We start from the raw sequence: 23,258 nt of genomic DNA, 5'->3' as shown, positions 1-23,258 counted from the left end.
ATAGAAGAAATCATCAACCTCACAGTAAACTAGTATTAGATGAGATGTCCAGAGAATCTGTAGATAAATAAACAAGATTTGTTGATCAAGTTGGTCCTTCAACAAGAGCTGTTGCTCCATTAGATCCTTTTCATGAGATGAGAATGCCTCACATAGTGGGAGGGTTGTTCACTAGCCTGACCGGTATATGGGTTTAGTGGAAACTCATGTCATCATACCTGATGATGGCTTAGAGGATCCATTAACCTTTAAATGAACAATGGAAGATGTAGATAGAGATCGATGGACTGAAGCCATGGACCTAAAAATGGAGTCGATGTACTTCAATTCTATCTCGGAACTTGTAGATCAACCAGATGTGGTAAAACCTATTGGTTGCAAGTGGATCTACAAGAGAAAATGAAACTAAACTGGTAAGGTGCAACCCTATAAAGTCAGACTCGTAGCAAAAGGTTTTACCCAAAGAGAGTAGGTAGACTATGAGGAAACCTTCTCTCCAACTGCCATGATTAAATCGATTAGAATACTTTTATCCATTATTGTTTACTATGATTATGAAATTTGGCAAATGGATATCAAGACAGCCTTTTTGAATGGTCATCTTGATGAGAGTATTTACATGTCTCAACAAGAAGGGTTTATTGAACAGGGTCAGGAGCAAAAGGTTTGTAAGCTTAATAGATCCATTTATGGATTGAAATAGGCATCTCGATCCTGGAATATATGGTTTGATACTATGATTAAATCCTGTGGTTTTGAACAGAATGTTGACGAACCTTGTGTTTACAAGAAGATAATCAACAAGACTGTAGCTTTCTTGGTCCTTTATGTGATGGAATACGAGACATACGTAGCGAAATTGGGACTTAATTACAATCTAATTGCTTCTAAATTAAAGGAAAATAGCATGCAATTGAAGGAAAAATCAGTGAATTAAAAGTGTAGGATACTACATTTGAAGCTCTCGAAAATCGCTTTTCCTCATTGAATCTTGACCCAAACTCTTTCGGACCACCACTAGAGTTGACCTACTATCCCTAGACTCAGAACAGAGTTGTGGGACCTGGTGGATGAAGAAAACCGAGAGAGAGAAAAGAGATGGAAAATAAGATGGAATTTGGGTAGGTTTGGGTTTTACTTTTTTTTTTTCAAAGTTGTCATTTTTCCAGCCCAAATATGAAAACCAATTTTCAAAATTGCAAAAAATCTTTTCATTCAAAATGAAAGCCCAATTTATAGAAAAATCCATGCAACAATTGCATGAACCAAATGCATAAAAACCCAACACCTATATTCCACTATCTTTGAGGGCTTAATGTCTCCACTATAAGCCAACACCTAGCCCACTATTTTGTTATTGGAATTATCCAACAAAAGTTTGGATTTTCCCACTAACTATAGTCAAAGGGCAAAATAGTCATTTGGTCAAAGTCAAACTTTGACCAAAAAGTCAACATTTTGACTTTTTATGATTTTTTCCGTATTGACTAATTTTGACCTCCCAAGCATGAATCTGCATTCATTTTCTCGAAATTCAAATCACATTTGAATATAAGGTCGGTCAAAGTTTTGACTTTTCAAAGTCAAAAGTCAACTCTTTGTCTTTTTACAACTTTGACCATTTCCACCATTTTCGAGCTTCCGAATATGAACATATTCATATTCTTGATATTTAAATCACATTTAAATATTAAAGCTATATCTCTAAGCTAAAAAAGTCCTGACCACTATATCACATATACTTGTCGGTTTCTCTCTCTCTACCTAATTTGAACAATTCAAATTATTCTATCATATTTTCCTAAGTTTATTCCATATGAGCTAGTAGGGGAACCTAATGGACCTATAGATCATGGGCTCCAACGATCCAAGATTAGCTAGCTAAACTCTTTAGACGGAGCTAATCAACATTCGTTAACTAACGGGTCATTCCACTAAAGTCTCGTAGTTGCACTCCCCTCACTATAGATATATTTGATATAACCATGATGAGTAAGTTAATCCTTCACAGGTTGTTCGTAATCTCGGTTGGGTCATAAAAATCGTTTTACCTCCAAGACTACATCTTGTTCCTTAAGTTTCACTGATCCTCTAATGAACAATTGGTTTAAGGTCCAACCTATAAACTGAATCCCTTTCGGGCCAAGGAGAGGGTGGGACCCCTTGTTCAAGACCTGGATTCAGTACTAAAGGGAACAACCTATCTACTATCCCTATAACGGGTAGGAGTGAATTTCGTCTTGCACTCTATGTTCCCAGCTATCCACCCGATCTTACCCCTGAAATGGGAGGTCTATTGGGCCAGCAATATTAAGCTGCCCTCACCTATGCAGATCTAAGAATAATTTCGAGTGAACAAGAGTTCATAGTTAGCTCAGGATTAAGATTAAGCTACCTAGGTCATCAATTAAGAAATAGTCAGTTTTATACATAAAACGGCATTTAGAACGTCAAAAGTAACTATTTCATGGTTCAGTCTTACTCTTTACTTGTATGACTTAGATGTCTCGTATTTCTCGAAAAAGCGATTCGATTGATGGGATTTGGTATGATACTTATGAGATCGATGAGATTGATAGAAAAACACCTTTTATAAGATCTTCAATATAGTGGAAGGTACATTGAGTGAATGAAAACTCTCAAATAGAGGTAAGTATGCTAAAATAGAGATAGAGTATTATGATTTCTATCTTAAGATAAGAGATAATCTTATATGTAAAAAGAGGGAGGGAAAGGGATATAACTCAGAGGTAGAGTATCGCCTTGACGTGGTGGTTCCCAATACGAACGAGTCGCTTCTAGCCTAGGATACCCCCACTCACATATCTCTATATGAACGATTCAGGATCACATCGTTTGTACTATTTACAAAGTGGACCGCATCCCATAGTGTCCCCAGAATAAGGCGTCCAACCTTATTCATATACTATAGACCATTTGGGCTATATATTTAAACTGGATCCACATTTATGTCACTACATAAAGTTCAAATTACATTAAATAGCCTCAGAACCTTAGTTTGTTGGATTCAAGATTACAATTTCAATAACAACTTTATCGAAAAAACAAAACATAATATATTTATTAATTTACAAACTACGAGTTTTAGGACATAAAATCCAACATTATGTTGATGATATCCTGCTCATTGGGAATGAGACAGGGTTCCTTGCGGACGTAAAGAGATGGCTAGCATCACAATTTCAAATAAAATATTTAGGAGATACCCAATATGTTCTTGGAATCCAAATTGTTCGAAATCACAAGAACAGAACACTAGCATTATCTCAAGCATCTTATATTGACAAGATGTTCTCAAGATATTGAAGAAAATCGGACACGATGATTTCCATGAGCAACGGAAGGATCTTTCCAAATTTCAATCATATATGAACATAAACAATAATAGTCTCAAATAGAAACAATAAGCTATGCGCAAAGAAATTACAGCGTGCTTTTCTAAAGATCAAGAGAAGGAATTAACAAACCTTTGGAGACTCATCTTCAAGATCCCTTGATCACGAACGCTTGTTCACAGCAAGGTGGCAACCACGAACGCTCAAACAACACAAACGCTACACTGCACGATCACAGCGAACTTGAATAAAGCGATCACAAAGGTCAGGAACACCCCGAACACCACGAACGGCCTCCACTGAACCTCAACTGTGTCGAGTTGAGTATGACACCACCAAAAGGGTTACCTTGATATTCTCGATATAAGAATCAGAAGTGTGGGCTCTGTGTGGACTTGGTTAGAGGAAGAAACTGGAGGAAAACAATCGTGTAAATAATTGAGCAAGTGAGAGATGATAAAACCTATCATATAGGTCGATGCTCAATCGTTTATCAAAAGCTACCTAAAGTTATGTGATCATTTAGCTAATTATTCAGCAAATGTCTATCGTGTATAAACCTCCATGATCGTCTAGTCTCTCCAAGTTATCATTTAGTAAATCTGATTTACTTAACAGTCCTTTTCGTGAGAACCTTCCAAGATTGGAAATCTCAAATCAACAACTACTAAAATTAGGAAAAACATTTTTCCTTTTATCTCACGGTTACCATGAAACCAGAAATAACCTCCCACTCAATTGGTTATTATAAAAAGAGATAATTGTCCAATAATTAATATTACTATAAATATAAATGATAACTAACTTACCATAATATATTTATAACCTATAGTTTTAATATTTTATCTCATGAAACATATAAACCATAGCTCTTTTTCTATTTCATGGCACTGAATGTAAGTCTCATTTACATTAACCCTCCACTTGATGTATCTCATACACCACACTGATCATATCATATATAATCGAATTACCTCTTCTTAATTTGAACATTTCAAATCAACACCAAGAACTGATACTCAACTTGAATCCATTGAGCTATCAAGGGAACTTTATGGACTTGTAGCTCGAAGCTCCAATGGTACGTGAATAACTGACTAAACTCGTTAGTCACTGGATCCACAATCCGTTAACTGTCAGGCACTCCACTAAAGACCGACAGTTGAACTCTCCTTACCACAGATATATTATGTGTCCATCTTAATCAATCAACAATGCGACAACCCTTCACAGATCACTCGTAAGTACAGTTCGGACAATAACCGTTATCCCCCTGTAGTTACATCTAATTCCTTAAATACCACTGATCTTTCTAATGAACATAAATCAGTCCTACTATGACTGAGTCCTCTCTTCCAAAGAGAAGTTGTGGCCTATGTTCAAGCTCAGGAATCAACCCTTAAGGGAGCAGTCTATCTACTTATCCCTGCTTCGAGGAAGGAGTGAATTCCATCTTGTGTAACTGAGTTCCCAGCTCCCAAATCAGAAGTCCCCAAAAAGTTAAGCATGTTGAGTAGGCAATCTGGCCACTCTCACCCATACTAATCAAAGAACCGTCCTCAAAGGCAGGACATCCCAAAACACTCAAGATTGAGTCATTTCAAATTACAATTGAACTCGAGATTTCAATGAGCAATTGAAAAAAGATCATCCTAAATTACAATAATGAATGAACATTACAATTACAGTCGTAAACAACACATAATAGCTATGAATCAATATAGAAATTATAACATGAACAACTACAAATGAATAAAGCAAAAGCTACAAATATTTGTAGACTTGTCTCCACGCTTCTTGCTCACGAACGCTTGAACACAGCAACCTCGAATGCTTGAACAACATGATCGCTCCACGGCACGAACACTGCATACTCGTCCTCTACGATCGCCTCGGTCACGAACACCCCAGCAAGAACACGAACGGCCTCCACAGAACCTTGACAGTGTTGAGTTGAGTATGACACCACCAAGAAGGCTACCTTGATATTCTTGGTGTGAGACTCTAGAGGGTGGGCTTTATTCGGACTTGGAATGAGGCAACGAAGGAGGAAACACCGATCGTGTACACGATTGGGCAAATGGGAGATGGCGGAGACCTATTGTATAGGTCGATGCCCAATCGGCAAGGAGTTTTCTTCTAAACTCTTTAGAAGTCCACTTTTCCCCAACTTCTTAATCCTATTGAAGTTGATGTGACTTAACCTTAGATGCCAAAGATGGGCGTTTTCCTTAGGAGAAACCTTTGGTCTTGTAGCTATTGTTGTCGTACTGAACATTTCAGTGTTAAACAAGGCTTTTATGACTAACGGCCTTAGTACATATAAGTTATTTTCCACTGAACCATAACCAATCTCCATTCCATTCTTGAAAATAAACAGTTTATTCTCAGAAAAGAAAACGGTATAGCCTTGTTCAATGAGACAAGAAATCAAGATTAAGTTCCTCTTAATATGAGGAACTACAAAAACATTATCCAGTAATAGATAACGTTTCTTGTCAACAAATAACTTCAGCCTGCCTACAGCAACAACTGAAACAACCTCACCAGTACCGACTCGAAGAGTCATCTCTCCCTATGGCAACGTTTACCAAGAACTAAATCCTTAGTAAGAGGAACTGACATGATTGGTAGCACCTGAATCAAGAATCCAGGCAGAATCATGATTCTCTACCAGACACGTCTCCAAGACCAATATAGTATATTTACTGTCTTGTCTCCTCTTTTGGAGAGTAGTGGGTCAAGGTCGTTTGCCATGAAATTCATTTCACACGATTCTTTCCACTGTAAGTAATCGATCATTTTAAAAGCTTTAAACAAAAAAACTAACTAGTTGTTGAAAAGAACAAACACATTGACCTACTTTAGGCTTTAAGCAAATACCCATTGTAAAACAAAATAACATCCAATAAGGTTTTAACAAAACTAATATGAACCCCGTGTGATATCTAGTTTCGCAATGACACTTCAAAGGTTTAGGACAAAAGCCGCCGAAGGTAGATCAGTTATCCATCTTCTGAATTGAGAAGTTCTTAACCAGTCATTAATACCAAAACAACTCTTGCTCTTATAACGACTAGCCATCATTGATTTGGCCAAGAGATCATTAACTTACTTAACAATCTCCCGTAAGTGTGACCCGCCATTTTAAGCTCTAGAGATCCACCCCAAAAAGCCAATCCGAAGGGAAAAAATCTGATTGGGACAAAACCTAAGTTGACCCTATCTAATTTTGGAGTTCACCTTGATCTTGACCAACTGCACAAAACCCATATGAAGGGGGACGTTCAAAGGAGATATGAGGGAGTACAGAATGATCTCACGGTGTGATCCAATGATAGAGACCATAAGACGTGTTGACACAGACGCTTCACCCACTTACTATAAATACTCTCTCCGTTCACCTTAATATTGACTCATGCAAACACCATGAAGGGGGATACTCCCAGGGCACCACGAGGCCAAACATGAATCTCACGATGTGAACATACACAGAGAAACGTGAGTGAAATCATAGACATATCAGATATGCCTCTTCCTCCCACTGAGTATTTTATAACCTAGGGTTTAACTTACTTAGAAAAAACACGGCTGAGTATTTTAACTCAGTGACTTTTAGGTTTGCCCAAGAGTAACATTGACCTTGGATAGTGAAACAACTTTTGATCATCGTCCATTAAACTCTTTAACGGAGTCTTTAACAAAAACATCGAATGCTTGTTGAAAATATATCTAATTCACCTTTCCAGGTAGGTTCCCAGGTATGGGTGTTACGTTTCCGTCAACTTAAGAACTCCAACCTAGCCAGAACCCGCCTTAGACAAAAGGTCCCTTATAGATAGGTTTACAAAAAATTTAATCTTTTATTTCAACCAATTTAATCCTATTAAACCGATTTTAAAAGATTAATCTAGGTTACTAAACTCTTTAGAACAACTTGAACTTAGGTCTATCTCTATCCAATTTTAAAACCCTTTTAAAAAACTTGAGTTCACCTTAAGTTCGCATGCAACTCTTTATTATTGATTTTAGATCTAATTTCCTTTATAATACCGAGAACCAACCACAATGTGAAGCTAACACATGCAAGGCATTCATAATGCTTATAAACAGCTTAAGTGTCATGCCCAATGCATTATCCATTCATTTCTACTTCTTTTATATAACACTTATACAAAACAGCAATGAAACAAGGAAAACATGTTTCCATTCACCCTTAAACTATAACATTTATAATAAAAGGATGATGCATGATAATGCTCACTACATGCAAAATATAACTTTTATATTTTATGATGCATGCGCATGCTTTCAAGTAATTTCTTCATGCTCGATTATAACATTTATAATACATGATACATGAATAATTGCACAACCTAAGGTGGGTTTTAACTATATGTCAAACACTTTGTCATATAAGCATCATACATCACATGTATAATAAACCAATGTTGATGAACCGAGTAAAATTGCCTTAAAATCACAAAAGCAAAGCTAACTATCACAAAGACAAGGAGTCTCCAGTTCAAACAGGCGAATCGGGTCTTGAACCACTCGGGTAAAGCATCCCATCTCCAACCATCGTGTACTAAGCACCCCGCGATCGTCTACACGATAAAACAAACGCTTTACTCTATTGCTTATCAGCGCTCCCAGAGCTAAACAATTGTTTAATATTTACTACACGATCGTTTAGAAAAATCTAAACAATCATTTAGCTATTACTACATGATCGCGTACCTTTTACAAAGTGGTGAAGCCTGAAGTACACGATTGCTTAGCACGCTCCCATAACGCCTGCCTTCCACGATCGTCTAAACAACTACGATGTCACGAAGCACCATCGCCTAAGCAATCGCTTAGCTAGTGTCTCCGTATCGCATACGCGTGATCGTGTAGGTAGTAACTAAGTGATGAAGCTTGCTAACTACACGATCATCTAGCGCGCGCCTTTTACTAAACGACGAGCATCACATGCTCCCACTACGAACGTCTACCTCTAGCTCCTATGCGATCGGGCAACCAACACTACGCAATAGAGTAAACGATTTACCCCATCGCTTAGCATTAGCTAAGCGATCATTTAGAAAATGCTACACGATCGTCTAGAAAAATCCAAACGATCGCTTAGTTAAATCCCAACAATCGTTTACCTGAGGCTACATGATACGACCAACACTTGGTCTTCTTCTCCGTTGAGAATCGCATCTCCATGCTTCGAAGCTTCATCACGAACGACTCGACTAACTCAAACTCTTTGAATTACAGACTCGAATGCAAAGTTAATTTCGCCCATAAACACAAGGTCCCTTACAAATTAACACTTTGTAATGATAGAATGCTTTAACAAAAAGGCAATTAAACCCGAATCATTAATAAACTCAACCACAAATGCAGAAAACATTAACCACAAATGCAGAAACCCACCGCGACTATAAAATGAGTTCAAAAAAGAGTTGTAATTTGGAATATCAGAACAATCTGGCTCTAATACCAATTGAAGGAAATCGAACTCAAGATTTCCATGAGTAGCGGAAAAAAGATCATTCCAAATTACAATCATGAATGAACATTACAATTACAGTCGTAAATAAACATAACAGCTATGTATCAATATAGAAATTACAGTATGAACAACTACAAATGAACAAGGCAAAAGCTACAAACATTTGTAAACTCGTCTCCACGCTCCTTGCTCACGAACGTTCGAACACAACAACCTCGAATGCTCGAACAATACGACCGAAAAAAATCTATAGAGAAAATACCGTGGTGGATGACATGGCATAATCAGACCATTTGCATGTAGACATGTGGTAGCATATTGGTTGAATGATGAATCATTAAGAGATTAAAATATGGACTTTTGATTTTTGGATTGATTTAAAATTTTAAAAAAAAAAATTGAAATTAAAAAATTAAAAGAAAAATAAATTTAATATTATTTTATGTTTGTGTCTAACGGCTAGTTTTTGATACATGGTATGTTTTTTTATTTTTTGGATTAATTTTAAAAAGAAAATGAATTTCAAAATAAAAGGAATTTAATGTTATATTTTGTTTGTATCTAACGACTAGTTTAGTTTAAAATTTCCACCATTGATTTTTCTTTTCCAAAATCCAATGGTTCAAATTAATTGTGGTTTCTAAAAATTTTTCCATCTCTATTTAAACCATCTTCCTCAACAAATTTTACATTTCATAATCCTCCAAAACTCAAAAGTTCCATTGTTGCTCTTTCTAAGTTCCCAATTCTTTTCTCTTCATCTTATTCTTGAGAGAGTGTTATTGTACTGTGAGGATAAACTTGTTGAGTGCTTAAACTTGTAAATCCACTCTAGTGAGAGTTGTATTAAATTCTTCAAAAATTCCAACATTTGTAACGGTTTGATCCTAAACAGTGGAAAGGATCGGGTTTGCTCTTGAACCCGTAAAAGGAGCGATGGTGTAACGGTTGGACTCTAATCCGTGGAAAGAGTCGAAAATATTTTATTCAAATTCTCAAGAGGCGCTTGGGGAGTGGAGTAGGTCGAGTTTGACCAAACCACTATAAAAATTACGGTGTCTTCTTCTCTAACTCTTTTCTTTTTATTTTTGCAATTAATTTAAGCAATTTATTTTATGTTTTAGTTTGTTCTTATTTATTTGCTAAAATTTGATAGAATTAAATTATCACATTTTTTTCATCTTATTTGTTGCATAAATTGAATTTTTCTTATTATTTATAAAAAGTGTATTAATTAGTTTAATTGGGTTAATTTAGAAAAAAAAGTTTAATTAAACCCTATTCACCCCCTCTAGGGTTGCCATATCGATCCAACACATTGCACGATCGTTTAGCTAGCACCTGCACGATCGTTTACCTGCCCAGCCGTCGTTTAGTAAATCTGTATTTACTTAACGACTTCCATGAATTTCTTTTCGTCGGAGAGAAAACTCAAAATCTTTTCAACACTTTTGTGAAAAAAATCTTTTTCAAAATAGGAAACCGATTTCCTTTTAAACTCACGGTTATCATGATCAATAACCACCCACTACATTTGGTTATTTAAAAGAAAAAATATATTAATTATCTAATAATTAATATTATTATAAATATAAATGATAACCAATTTATCATACTATATTTATAACCTATAGTTTTAATATTTCATCTCATGAAACATAAAAACCACAATTCTTTTTCTATTCCATGGTACTTAATGTAAATTTCATTTACATTAATCCTCCACTAGATGTATCTTATACATCATACCGATTATATCATATATAATCAAAATACCTCTTGTCAATTTGAACATTTCAAATCAACACCAAGAACTTGATCCTTCAACATGATTCTAAGCTACCAAGGGGACCTCATGGACCTGTAGATCCAAAGCTCCAACGGTGCGTGAATAACTGACTAAACTCTTTAGTCACGGTATCCACCATCCGTTAACTACCAGGCACTCCACTAAAGATCGACAGTTGAACTCTCCTCACTACAGATATATTATGTGTCCATCTTAACTAATCAGCAGTGCGACAACCCTTCACAGTCTCCTTAAGTACCACTGAGAACATGTCCTGGACATGATAATGCACTTCAATATCGCTGAAGTAAATGGCAAACCCATTGATGAGGCTAATCAGGTTAGTTTTATCTTACAATCTCTTCCAAAGAGTTTTATACCTTTTGAGACAAATGCGTCTTTAAATAAGATAGAATTTAACCTCACTACCCTTCTTAACGAGCTCCAGCGATTCCAAAACCTTACTTTAGATAAGGGGAAGGAAGTGGAAGCAAATGTTGCTACCACTAAGAAAAAAATTTATAAGAGGATCGTCCTCTAAAAACAAAGTTGGACCCTCTAAAGCTCAAATAGAAAAGAAGGGGAAAGGACAGGCTCCCAAGATAAGAAAGGAAAAGAAGGATGCAGATAAAGGAAAATGTTTCCACTATAACCAAAACGGGCATTGGATGAGAAATTGCTCGAAGTTCGAAGTACCTTGCAGAGAAAAAAGCTGAGAAAACGATACAAGGTAAATATTTACTGGTCGTTGAAACATGTTTAGTGGAATATGATACTTCAACCTGGATACTAGATTCAGGAGCCACTAATCATATTTGTTTCTCGTTTCAGGAAACTAGTCCTTGGAAAAAGCTTGAATAAGGTGAGATAACCATCAAAGTTGGAACAGGAAAGGTTGTCTCAACTGAACAATGGGAGATCTAAAGTTGTTTTTTGAAAATAGATATCTAGTACTTAAAAATGTTTTGTATGTACCTCTTATGATGAGGAATTTGATATCTATCACTTGTATTATAAACAATTATATTTTTGACAGCACGTGGTAAGGAGGGAAAATAACTTCTCTCTTTTTTTTTCTTTTTTTCATGCATAAAGAGACCACCCAAACCTACTTATAACCAATCCACATAACTCCAAACGAATCCTAATTGCCCAATAAAGAATGAATATATATATATATATATATATTTCCTTTTCCTAAACAAATATGTATATATATAAATATTCATCTTTAACCCTTCATTTCCATCACTTCAAACCCAAACAAATAAAATTTCTAAAAGAAATTAAATCTCAACCATTAATCCAAGTAAAACCATCTAAACCCAACTCTTCAATTCCAAATAAACATCCACCAATTGAATTAAATCCATATATCTTACCAAGTTTAATTCGAATTGATTTCCCTCAAAATAAACAAATTCTAAATCTTTAACATCTGAAAACAATCCTGAATAATGCAAGACAATTAAATACAATTTCCTAAAATTTTGGATTGTTACACTGGTAAAAAAAAAAAAAAATCATTTTACATGTAGAGTTATCTTATAAAAAGGATTCACCTTGCCATTAAATTTCACCATATCTCACTTTTCACCTTTCTTCCATCTTTCTCAAGGTAATTTCTCATCTAACTTATCTTTGTTCATGAAGAACATCTAAACCTTAGATTATGGGGTTCGATGTGTCAACCGACTTTGACGAAGTTGATTTTCCCAACCAAAGGCCATGAAATCGTATCCAGAGAGAGCGAGGGTTCCGTAATAACGATTTAATTCCTCAAGTTCCTTCCTCGACTCCATTAACCATAAATATTTTAAATTCTCTTAGAAAGAAATTTAGGATTCTCGATTTCGTTCGGATGAAAATCCCTCCTCCTGCAATGAGTCATCTAACTCACATTTAGGTGTAGCTGTTTACCCACAATATTCACTTACAGAGTTAGGCTCCCACTCCACCCTTTTATTCATCAGTTTTTAACTTATGTAAACATAGTACCTTTTCAACTATTTCCCAACTCTTATTGTGTGCTCTTAGGTTGTTACATTCTTTCACTTCAATTAGGAAACTCAAATCGTATTTCAATGGAAGAATTTATCCCTTCATGCTCTCAAAAAATCCCCATCTGATTCCTATTATGTTAGTATTCACAAAAGAAATTCTATCGTTTCACGCCCCACTACTATAAAGAGGTGGAAAGAGCAATGGTTTTTCGTTAGTGGTTATTGCCTTGCACAAGACTATAAAGGTCCCTCTTTCTTGGTTCCGACCGAGTTCCGGACTTTAGTAAGTTTCTCACGTGTTCGCTCGAATGGGACTAGCTTTTACATCTTATTCTTTTTTTTTCTTTTTTTTTTTTTTGCTTTGTAAGTCGACTGCAAGCCCACCTTGACCAGCACAGTTTCCATCTTTCGAGATTCAGTGACAATCTGCTCCATTACGGAGCGAGCTTGGTTCAACAAGAATTGCTTTGTACATTTGAACTCAACTTCGCAATCCATACTGGTTTTGACCGTTTTGTATCATTTTTTCCTTCTTTTTCTTTTTTTGAAATTGTGCAGAGAGATGGAATAATATGAATCCAAGAGTGACAAGGTTGCATTCTTTGTCTCAGGCTATGGCCCAATGGTTGTGTTTGAACGAAAAAATCTCAACCCATGATCGAGTATTTCACAAGCCCGGCAAAACCTTTGCATGGTAAGGGACTCTACCAAATCATATATTTGCGTTTTTCAACCTATATATGTATTTTCATCTTTCCTATTTCTTTTCTTCAGGTATCTTATGAGATGTTGATGTGGAATATTATAAGCAAAATCATGTGAGATTGTGCGGGAAGATGGAACTTCTCAAGCAAAATTCAATTCCTCGAGAAGATTTTGATCGAATTTCAACTCTATATGCGAGGTGTCCACTAAGCTTGCTAATTCTCACAAATCTCCGATAACTCTTCAATCTCTCTATGATGCCTCCTAGGTGTCAGTAAGCCAATTGGAGAAGAAGTTACCAATTGCTAAGGCTGAACTACAAGATGCTTGAACTAAGTTATCAGATGCCAAATATTGGGTTGAGGGCTTCTACAGAAGCATACAACTAAATGGAGGATGACTATCTCTAGTATAGAGTCACATTGGCTGTACGCATTACTAAAATTCCAACATTGATCTCAACTTCGCTCAATCTAAGGTCAATGTTTGGTTAGATGACGAAAATCGAAGTCTTGATAGCATGGGTGTTTTTATGAGCCAACCTCTACCAACTGCCCCTTAGCATGACATCTCAAACTTCACCAACACATTTCCTCAAGGCGTCCCTGACTTTCCTATAACTCAAAAACCTTGGCTAAACTTGATGATAATAAGCATATAAATGAATAATGTTTAAAATTTCTCAAAATTTTTGTTAGTTGTTTGTGTTGTTTATTTTTATAAACTCATTATTAGCATGTAACACTTGCTCGCGGCTCAAGCTGCAGCTTGATCTAATGTAGCTTGCAATATCAATTTGTTTATTGAATTTTGTATCCAATTTTTACTTGCAGCTCGAGCTTGCAGCTTGACCTATTAAAACTTACAACTTTAGCTTTTGTCTATTTAAACTTGTAGCTTGCCTTTGCTTGCAACTCAAGCCTACAACTCAACCTATTTAAACTTGTAGTTTTAGCCTTTACGTTGACAAAATTAGTACCTTTGCCCTCAACTCATGCACAATTAATTTTACTAATGAGAGAAAGTCGTTACTTGTGTAAGTTAGAAGACAAAATGCTCGTTGTAAATTTGAAAAAGATAATTCTTATTGCTTGAATGAAAAGAAACTATGAAATTCCCGTTACAAATTTGAAGCAAAGCCAAAAAATACAAAACATTCATTATAAAAATATAAAAAGAAATCTAATGAAAATAAAATTTCAGATGTTCAATATTTCATAGATGAGGCAAACTTTTCCCACTCAAGTCGACCAAACTATAGGTTATAGGTCGAAGAACCTTTACCACTTAATAAGGATCCTCCCAATTTGATCCTAAGACTCCACTGCTAGAATACTTGGTGATAGGCATGACCCACCTAAAAATTAAGTCACCTACTCTAAAGCTCCACTTACACACATAGGAGTTGTAATACCGAGCAACCCAATTTTTATACTCTGCAAGTCAAAGATGCACAATCTCAAGGTGTTCTTCCAAAAAATCTAGGTTTAGCCAAAGTGCCTCGTCATTCTCAACTAGATCGAATTGTTTGACCCTAGGTGAAGAAATTCTGATCTCTACCAACACTACGACTTCTACCCAAATGCAAGTGAAAAAGGAGTCTCACCAATAGAAGTTTGTGATGTCGTCTAGTAGGCTCACAACACATTTGACAACTCTCCAGCCATAACCCTTTTAGTCCTTCCAACTTAACTTTATGATTTCGCTGGATGATTTTATCGGCAACCTCTACCTATCCATTAGTGTTTAGATGGACTGGAACTGAAAAGCAATGTTTAACGCTGAGTTCAGCACAATTTATGAAATGTTGCATTATCAAACTGATGACCATTGTCGGTAATTAGGGGTTGTCAAAACTTGGGTATAACTGATAATAGCAAGAATACGAAAATAGGAGAATAGAAGTTATAGATGGAGAATATGCCAAATAATTTTTTAAAAAAATCAATTAAATTAAAAACTGAATTGAGAAATAATTATGAAACATTATATTTATTGGTTAAGTTTTATATTTTCAAAATTAGATCAATAAAATATGTATGGAATAATTGCAATGAAAACTTGTTATAGGAAAGTATAAATTTAAAATGGATAATTAAGGGAGAATATTAAATGTTGGTATATGAATACATCAGAAAGAAAATTGAACAAAAAACCTTACAAAACTTCAAATTTGCGAAACCATATAACAAATTTATAAAAAGAAAAAAAAATGGGTAGACAACAATGCGTCAAGTTTTAGCAATTAGACAAGAATTCACAATTAATGCGTCAAATCAATCAACGAAATCAAGCTAAAGGGATTAACTAAGAAATAAAGAAGAATTAATTTAGTGAACTACAAATTTAAAATATTCCTCACAAAATTAGCATTTGGATTCTACCCTACCCCAAGTTAGAACACTTGCCTTCACCAATCATATCGAAATTAGATCTAACCCCTCCACCAATGTTATAAATTACAAGAGAAATTGTGCAAAATGGTGTAGGAATCGACAAGGGTGGCTGAAGGTTCATTCATAATAACCTAAAAGTAGAAAGATGACAAATATAGTTGAGCTAAGAATGTCAAGGTGTGTCGCAGCATCAAACAATGCTACTCGTGAAGATCGACATGGATGGGAAGTCAATCATCTGAGATTAACTTAGATCCTTCATGTTTGATGTGGTGTTAGACCAAGATTTTAAACTGAAGTTGGGTTGAAATTGATATCAAGTCAGGTATGTTTAGGTAAAGGGAATTGATGAGAATTAAATTCAGCATTGATGATATTGTAGTTTGTTAATGCTTGCGACTAGTTTTTTTTTTTTTTTTTTTTAATTAACCTTTGTAACTTTAATTATGATGGAGCATTTTAAAATTAGAAAAATAAAAATAAAGATTCTCACCCATCTCACATCACTTTCACTTTCCCTCTCCTCTTCTCCTCTCTCCTCCCTTCACCTTTCTTTCAAAAATTCATCGCTTTCATCGTTTCTTCAAATACTGGATTAATCCTCCTCGACGACGGTGGATCTGACTGACTCAACACCCCCATAGAATGCACCGTTGACACCTTCACCTTCCCACCAAAATTCATCACATTCACCACTTTCTATAAATTCTAATTCATCAACAACAAGACCTCATTTCCAACGATATTGCTAGTCGAATAGTAATGTTTAATGTTCGTGTTGATCCATTGCACAGTGAAATTCCAATTGAAGGCTAGGGCAAGAATGTCGCTGTTAACTACACTCATTGCAATTCTAATTCTGGAGTTGGTTAGGGCTTTCATTATGAATGGATCGAAGTTGTGGATAGAGATGTCCACGAGACGAGGCAGGGCTAGGGACATCATTCCCCGCTCCCCATTTCATTCCCCGTCCCCATTAAATTCCCCATGGGAATCACAAGATTTCCCATAGGGAGTTCGCAGGGGTCCCTACAGAAAATTTTTCCCCATTACTTTATTTATTTATTTATTTATTTGTAAAAAGCCAATTAATTTAAATCACTAACATGAACAAATTTTAATTAAATAATTTACTTTATCACTAATAGTTTTATATGATAATTTAAACTTAAAGATAAATTACTTCAATTTTGACCTAAAAAATAATTTTTTTTTTAGTAAAAATAAATAAATATAAATCAAATTATTCATATATATAATCTAAATTTAAATATTCAATTTAAACATATTCATTATCTTTTTCAATAAATAACCAACTTTGAAATTTAAATGTAATATTTATAAAATAATAATAATAACATAATGTTAAATAACTATACTAAATAAATATGTAGAAGCTAATCAGGATAAGGAAGGGGAATGGGGCGAGGACGGGGAATGGTCCCCATTTAACTCACGAGAAATTTTTTGCACCATTCCCCGCCTAATCAGGGAATCCCTACCCCTTTCGAGGGCAGGGCCCCACGAGGTCCTGTCCTCGTGAAGAAATTAGACATCTCTAGTTGTGGAGACGAATTTTTACGATGGAAGTTAAGCAAAGGAGAATGGCAATGAGGTTGATGGTGGAAGGTTATCGAGGAGTTGGCTTTAGTTGAATATTGTTTTTTTTTCTCCAAATTTAGTTTATTTGTATCTAATGTTTCTCCGTTTTTCTTTGGGAGGAAGATGGAGATGGAGAAGAAAGAGGAGAGAGGAAGGGAGGTGAGATGATGGATAATCTTTATTTTTATATTTTGAATTTTAAGGTGCCCCATCATGATTAAAGTAATAAAGGTTAATTTTTTAAAAAAAATGAAAAGGAATTACAACCATTAATTGATCAAATTGAAAGTCGAAAAGTTAAGCAAAGTGTGATTATACCAATACCAATATTTTGGTGATTTATGCAATTTTTCCTTTTTTATAATATAAAGGGCATTCAATATAAAAATAAATAAATGTTAAAAAAAATTGTTTTTTAAGAGTCGGTTTAGCAAATCCAATAACTTCCTAGGTCAAAAATAGTAATAGTAATTTCTGAAAATTCCTTTGTTAATTAATTTCGCAAATCTCTTGCTCTTAATTCACGCATTGCCATGTCTCGTCACCTAGAGAAAAGTACAAGTAATATGCTATCACGATGTTATTCTAAAAACCTACTCATACAAAATGATAAAACGATCCCCTTTCATATAAGGGCTTCCAAAAAAAGATTCTCCAACCACTTCTTTCCAACTTTTCCAACAATGTTATATTTCTATCTAATTTTCTCATGGGAAGCCAAAAAGGGAAAAGACAGTGTAGTAAATGGAAATTGAAAGACATACCAAGAAGCCAAAATTCATACCTTCTAGCATCCGCAAGTACATACAGAAGACTCCAATATAGGATGGAGCAACCTGCAACAGATGATCTGAAACTCCATCGGTTGTAGGTCTCTCTGATCAAGTTCATTTGCAGACTGCCTTCACACTTAAATGATATAGTGGGGGGCTGTTGATTAGAACACTAAAAGTAAGGCAAAAGTTAGAACTAATGGAACATCAGGAATAAGATTGAAATCTAGTAGTGAGTGTAGTAGCCTAAAATGTTTGTTAAGATGCTAGATTAATCGTCCATACCATTCCATAATGAATAAGTTTTTGAAGTGAAATCATCATTATGCATATTGAAGCTCTCCCAGGCTTAGACTACTTCTCTTCATCTCACTAGAAATAGACTGGAAACAACTTTACCCTACTCAATGATATTGCCGAGTAATCATTTGGCAATGCCTAACATCTACAAAACATTTTAGTGCATCATTTTTATATTTTCCTCGTAAGATTTTGAATGACCAACTCCAACTACAACTGAAAAGAAGAGGAAAAGGACAAGTGATGCAACACCAAAATATTTCCCGTAGTGGAAACCCTAGCAAACAAGAGTAAAAATAGAAACAATTGATGACATGGTAATTCCACAACCATAACCATAACCAACTGATTTATGAATCATTTTTCTGACGACTTCATTAATCTGCCTTTGTAATCCAGAAATATCAGACAACCCCAGAACAGAAAAAGATGATGTAAAATTGGCATTTTTGATATTTGATGACGCGAATCAAATAATGCAAGTGCAACAATGTGTTAATAGCAGATCTCTCTGGAAAAGAGAAAATACAATGAAAGAATAGAGATTTTGACAAGATTTAACGTATAAGAAAATGGGATAAACTTCAAGGATACTATGGAGGATACACGTGAGGATAAAATTTCTGAAGCTAGATAACCTCATGCTGCAAGGTTGTGAATAAAACATGTTAAAGAAAAAACTGTAGTAGAATTCACAGTTAAAGATGTTTGGGATGTAGCACATAAGCAACACTTACCACGAGCTAGATATTTGCTAGGTTAAAAAGTATGGCACCATATGCGGCACAGCCTCATCATTCAAGGATCATCACATTAAAGTTCATCGAGATCTAGATAATCTGCTGGCAGTGGAGTAATCATCTTCCAATTTGTCATGACATTCAGAAGGGGTATACCTATCATTAAATGAATTAAACACCAAATGTTCTGAACTGTGATTATCAGCCATGTTCCTTTTCCGACTATCACTGGCTCTCAACTTATGACCATCCTTCCTTGCACTTGAACCACCCCCAGATCTAGAGGATGAAGATGATCTAAAACCATGATAATTAGAGCTGCTAGAAGACAGCTTTCTAGTTTCATGATGCCTGGTTTCTGCTAGCACCTCATCATCTCGATCACTTGGATATCTCTTCCATTTGTGTGACTGGCTAGGACTACTGCTTCGATCTGAGAACCTATGATGGTGATCTCGATCATATTTGTCCTTATTGGAACTTTTCCTTTCATCTTCTGGAGAGCCATTGTGCCCATAATGATCTTTTTGTGGCTTCTCCGAAAATGAGTATCCACTATCATAGTTAGACTGCTTCTTGGAATGACTTGAGCTAAGTCTTGCATCTCCATGTGAGTCGTTGCTTCCTTTTGTGTGCCCATCAGCAATAATATTTCTTGTAATGTTATGATCAGTGGGTTGTTCAGATTTTGTCCCTCTCTCTTCAGGTCCCTTCACAAAGCACCCAATTCCTCCAGCTTTCATAATCTCCTCCATGTATTCCTCAATAATATCCCTTGTAACCTTCCATGAAAAGTAAAATTAGCAAGAACTTGAGAGAGGATACTATCTAACAGAAAAACCGGTGGCAAAAGTTGAAGCAGAAGCCAGACAACATATATAATCTCATATTTTTCCATAAAAGATTATAAGAAAATTGCCATGCCATACAGAGTTAGACCCTAGGCCAATAGCTTTAGAGAATAGAGAGATAACAAAAACAATGTTGGAACTATAAGAATCATCCTGCAATGGATAGATCTAACAAGGTGCTTGTCTACCTGTAAAGTTGATCGCTTTGCCTTCTTTCCACGGTATGACATTCTTCGACGTTTATAATCCCTTTCTTCAGCCAAGAGTTCCTCCCTTGTTTTGGTCTTGTTTGTATCCTGCTTTTTATAAAACAAACAGACAGGAAACATCATGGGTAACTGGACATTAAGCAGTTGGCCAGCTACTGCTTCATCATTTATTGCTAAAGGAGGTTTATTCTTTTTTATATAAAATAATATAGAAGGACTAAGGACTAAGGAGGTGCATAAAATGCAAGAAAAGAATGACAAAACTTCCATCTCATAAGCTCATATTAGAGAATCTACAAATTCTTATCTTCTATTGCACATGTTGTCCCAATTCAGAGCAGTCAACAGGAAGAATCCGTGAGATTTAAAATCATCAATAAATGAATACAGAAAATTGATAGGCAGAGAAATCATCAACTGCATAATTAATAACCAGACTAGTAAAGAGTTCAGAAATACCTCATTATGAAACTGCTGCTTTGGGAGTCCATCATGCTCAATTATAGGTCTATAGTTGCAACGTCTTTTACGTTCTTCACAAGCTCTTTGAGAGATATAGTTATACTCAGAAACCCTAAAAGAGATAAGAAAGGATTAGTCTGTTTCCAAAAATCACCCACTTGAAAAGTGAGATCCTCTTTTCTTTTTACAAATATCCTTTCGATGAAATCGAAGACAAGTGGTGCAAGATGGAGACTCTAAAGATTCAGGTAATTTCTTTAACCTTTATTAAGCTGAGGAAGGTCAAAGCACCAATTTTCTTTCTTTGTTCTCATAAACACAAAACATCTGTATAAAGAATGCAATGGAGACTCTACAGATTCAGGTGATTTCTCAAACCTTTATTAATTTGATTGAGGTGAATTAATTTCAATACTTCAATCAAAAGTTGTCTGCATTTTTTTAACAGGAAAAAGTTTTGTTTACTTTAAAAAGAAGATCTTAAAAGAATTAAGATCTTCAGGAGGCTGCCTCGCTTTTCTCCCCTGTAGTTTTCTTTATCTGTATTATGCTCCAAAGACAGAGACTCTAGAATCACTTTGGTCATCTTTTTTCTCTCAATTTCTAAGAAACTCTAGACAAACTTGCATGCACATCACAGGAACCCTTGCCAAAATTTTAACATCCTAGGTAGGAGACCACAATGGACTTTAAACCCATTACCTTTACAGTGGCCTAACAATTATTTTTCTTCTCAAAAAGAGCACAACCATAAATTTGCTGAATACATGAATACCACAATCACAACACTAAGGAAAACATCAACTTGATCAAAACTAGTAACCAAACGAGAAACAGAACTAGAAATTGGAGAAGTAGCATACCGCTGATATTTAGTTTGTAGATGAGAAAAGCGTAAGGTTTTGATCTTTTCTTCAAGTAGAAAACGCTCATGCAATGCTGCAACGGCTGCAGCCACTTGGGACACAAGAATCTCCCTACAATTGACCGTTTCTTCTCCTGTAACATTGCCATTATTTACAACTTTCTGATCCAATTCATTCAACTTCACACTCTGTGTGTCACTACAACTAGTTTCCAGATTATGAGAACCCTCTCCTAAAGTCAGACTCTCCACTGGCTTTTGTTCCGATGGTAAAAGCAACAGCCGCAATGCAGCATCTAGTATACATTGTCTAAGCATGTGAATAGCAAAGAATTTCCCATTTGTTTCCCCATACAACACGGAAAGCTGCGATGCTAGCCACATTAATACTTGAATCAAAATCGGACAGTTAAAACAGCTATTCCCTGATCCACCCTCCATTCCATTTCCATTTTCCAACGCAATTTGAAATCCCAAAGCTTCCTTATAGATTGCCATAAAACACAACCTAAACAGCAAAAATACATGATCCCTCATAGCAACATCAAGAACAGCACCATACCGAGGCGAATTTGCAATGATCCATGTCATCAAATGGCTGTCCATGGCCATCTCTGAGCCCAATATGGACCGAAGCACAACAAATGAGTACATATTGGGGTATTCGTCCCACGCTTCTACCTCACTTCTAAGAACCCACAAGTCAGAGGGAAGTATTCGTAACCCCTTCAACGTACTCTTCATCTCTGGATGGTCATTACCAATAAAATTAGCGCAATGAACAGCCAAAATACGGGGAAGAGTGAAAACTTTGGAGATTTCATCCAGGTTAGACGAGGCAACAACGCTAGGACAATCAAGATAGAAGAAATTGGAAGTGGCATCAGTAAAATCATTGAGAGAAAAGCAAAGGTCGGCATCCGAATCCGGGAGCATTTGAGAGAAGCGTTTCTCATTAACCAATTGACGAGATGAATGAAGAAGCGTTTGAGGGTAATGCAAGGATTGGAGGAGTTGGGTCGGGTCGATACGTGGCAGGGAAGCGGAAGGGCAGATGAGGGAGTGGCGGAAGAGAGAATGAGGGGGCACACGGTGGCGCCGATCAAAATGGCACTGAACGAGATAGGAATCGTTGCCGTAGTGAGATGGGGTTGGGGTGAGGGTGAGGTAGGAGAGAGATTGAAGGGTTTGGTTGGCAACATTGATGAGGTTTTTGAGAGAGGAAAGGGAAGAAAACAAGTCGAGAGGAGGATTTTGAGGTTGGAAATGTGAAGAATCAGGGATATGAAAATTAGGGTTAGGGTTTGAAGGAAGCAAACTGGGGAAAGTTTGGTTAGGAAATGGAGAAGGATTCATGGCTCTCATTCTGAATTTCACTGGTGGAGCGAAAACAGTGGAACATGGCAGTTGCTCTTGCTTTGAAAAAGCTTTTATAATGTCCATACTTCCATAATTTAACCCCAAAAAAAAAAAAAAAAAAAAAATAGTTTAGCGTGGAAAATTCAAATTCTGTTTTATATTTTTCGATTTTCCACGAATATGTATTTTGTTGACCGTTTGCATTATGATTTTTAAAATAAATTGAATTTTGTGATCCAAATTATGAAAATAAACTTTTTTATCGTATCCAGATTTTGAATTTTAAAGTTGAAAATATAAAATTGTATTGAATAAAGATAAAAATATTTAAAAATATAATAT

The 23,258-nt window shown here is 35.7% G+C and overlaps 1 protein-coding gene across 11 annotated transcripts in view; it reads right to left on the bottom strand.

Annotated features, from left to right (window-relative positions):
• LOC120071234 (U11/U12 small nuclear ribonucleoprotein) overlaps positions 1-22,977 on the bottom strand; it is a 65,311-nt gene extending 42,334 nt beyond the window's left edge. The window contains exons 1-7 of one of the 11 annotated variants that reach the window (XM_090311010.1): positions 21,556-22,977; positions 20,690-20,804; positions 20,210-20,317; positions 19,168-19,952; positions 18,142-19,074; positions 14,966-15,120; positions 8,819-9,109 (exon numbers count right to left, since the gene is read on the bottom strand). In XM_090311010.1, the coding sequence (XP_090167136.1) occupies positions 19,251-19,952; positions 20,210-20,317; positions 20,690-20,804; positions 21,556-22,922 (2,292 nt within the window). In that variant the 5' untranslated portion in view covers positions 22,923-22,977 and the 3' untranslated portion in view covers positions 8,819-9,109; positions 14,966-15,120; positions 18,142-19,074; positions 19,168-19,250. Of the gene's footprint in view, positions 1-3,488; positions 3,769-8,818; positions 9,110-9,936; positions 15,121-15,662; positions 17,903-18,141; positions 19,075-19,167; positions 19,953-20,209; positions 20,318-20,689; positions 20,805-21,555 lie in introns of those variants that run through there. The other 10 variants (XM_090311015.1, XM_090311011.1, XM_090311013.1 and 7 more) reach the window with 10 other exon arrangements.
• Positions 22,978-23,258: the final 281 nt, after the last annotated feature.

The sequence above is a fragment of the Benincasa hispida genome, chromosome 2, assembly GCF_027475165.1.
Source record: "Benincasa hispida cultivar pf3 chromosome 2, pf3_genome.v1.1, whole genome shotgun sequence".
NCBI classification, from domain to species: Eukaryota; Viridiplantae; Streptophyta; class Magnoliopsida; order Cucurbitales; family Cucurbitaceae; genus Benincasa; species Benincasa hispida.
The sequence above is the reverse complement of the archived record's forward strand: the minus strand, read 5'-3'. Positions and strand labels throughout refer to the sequence as shown.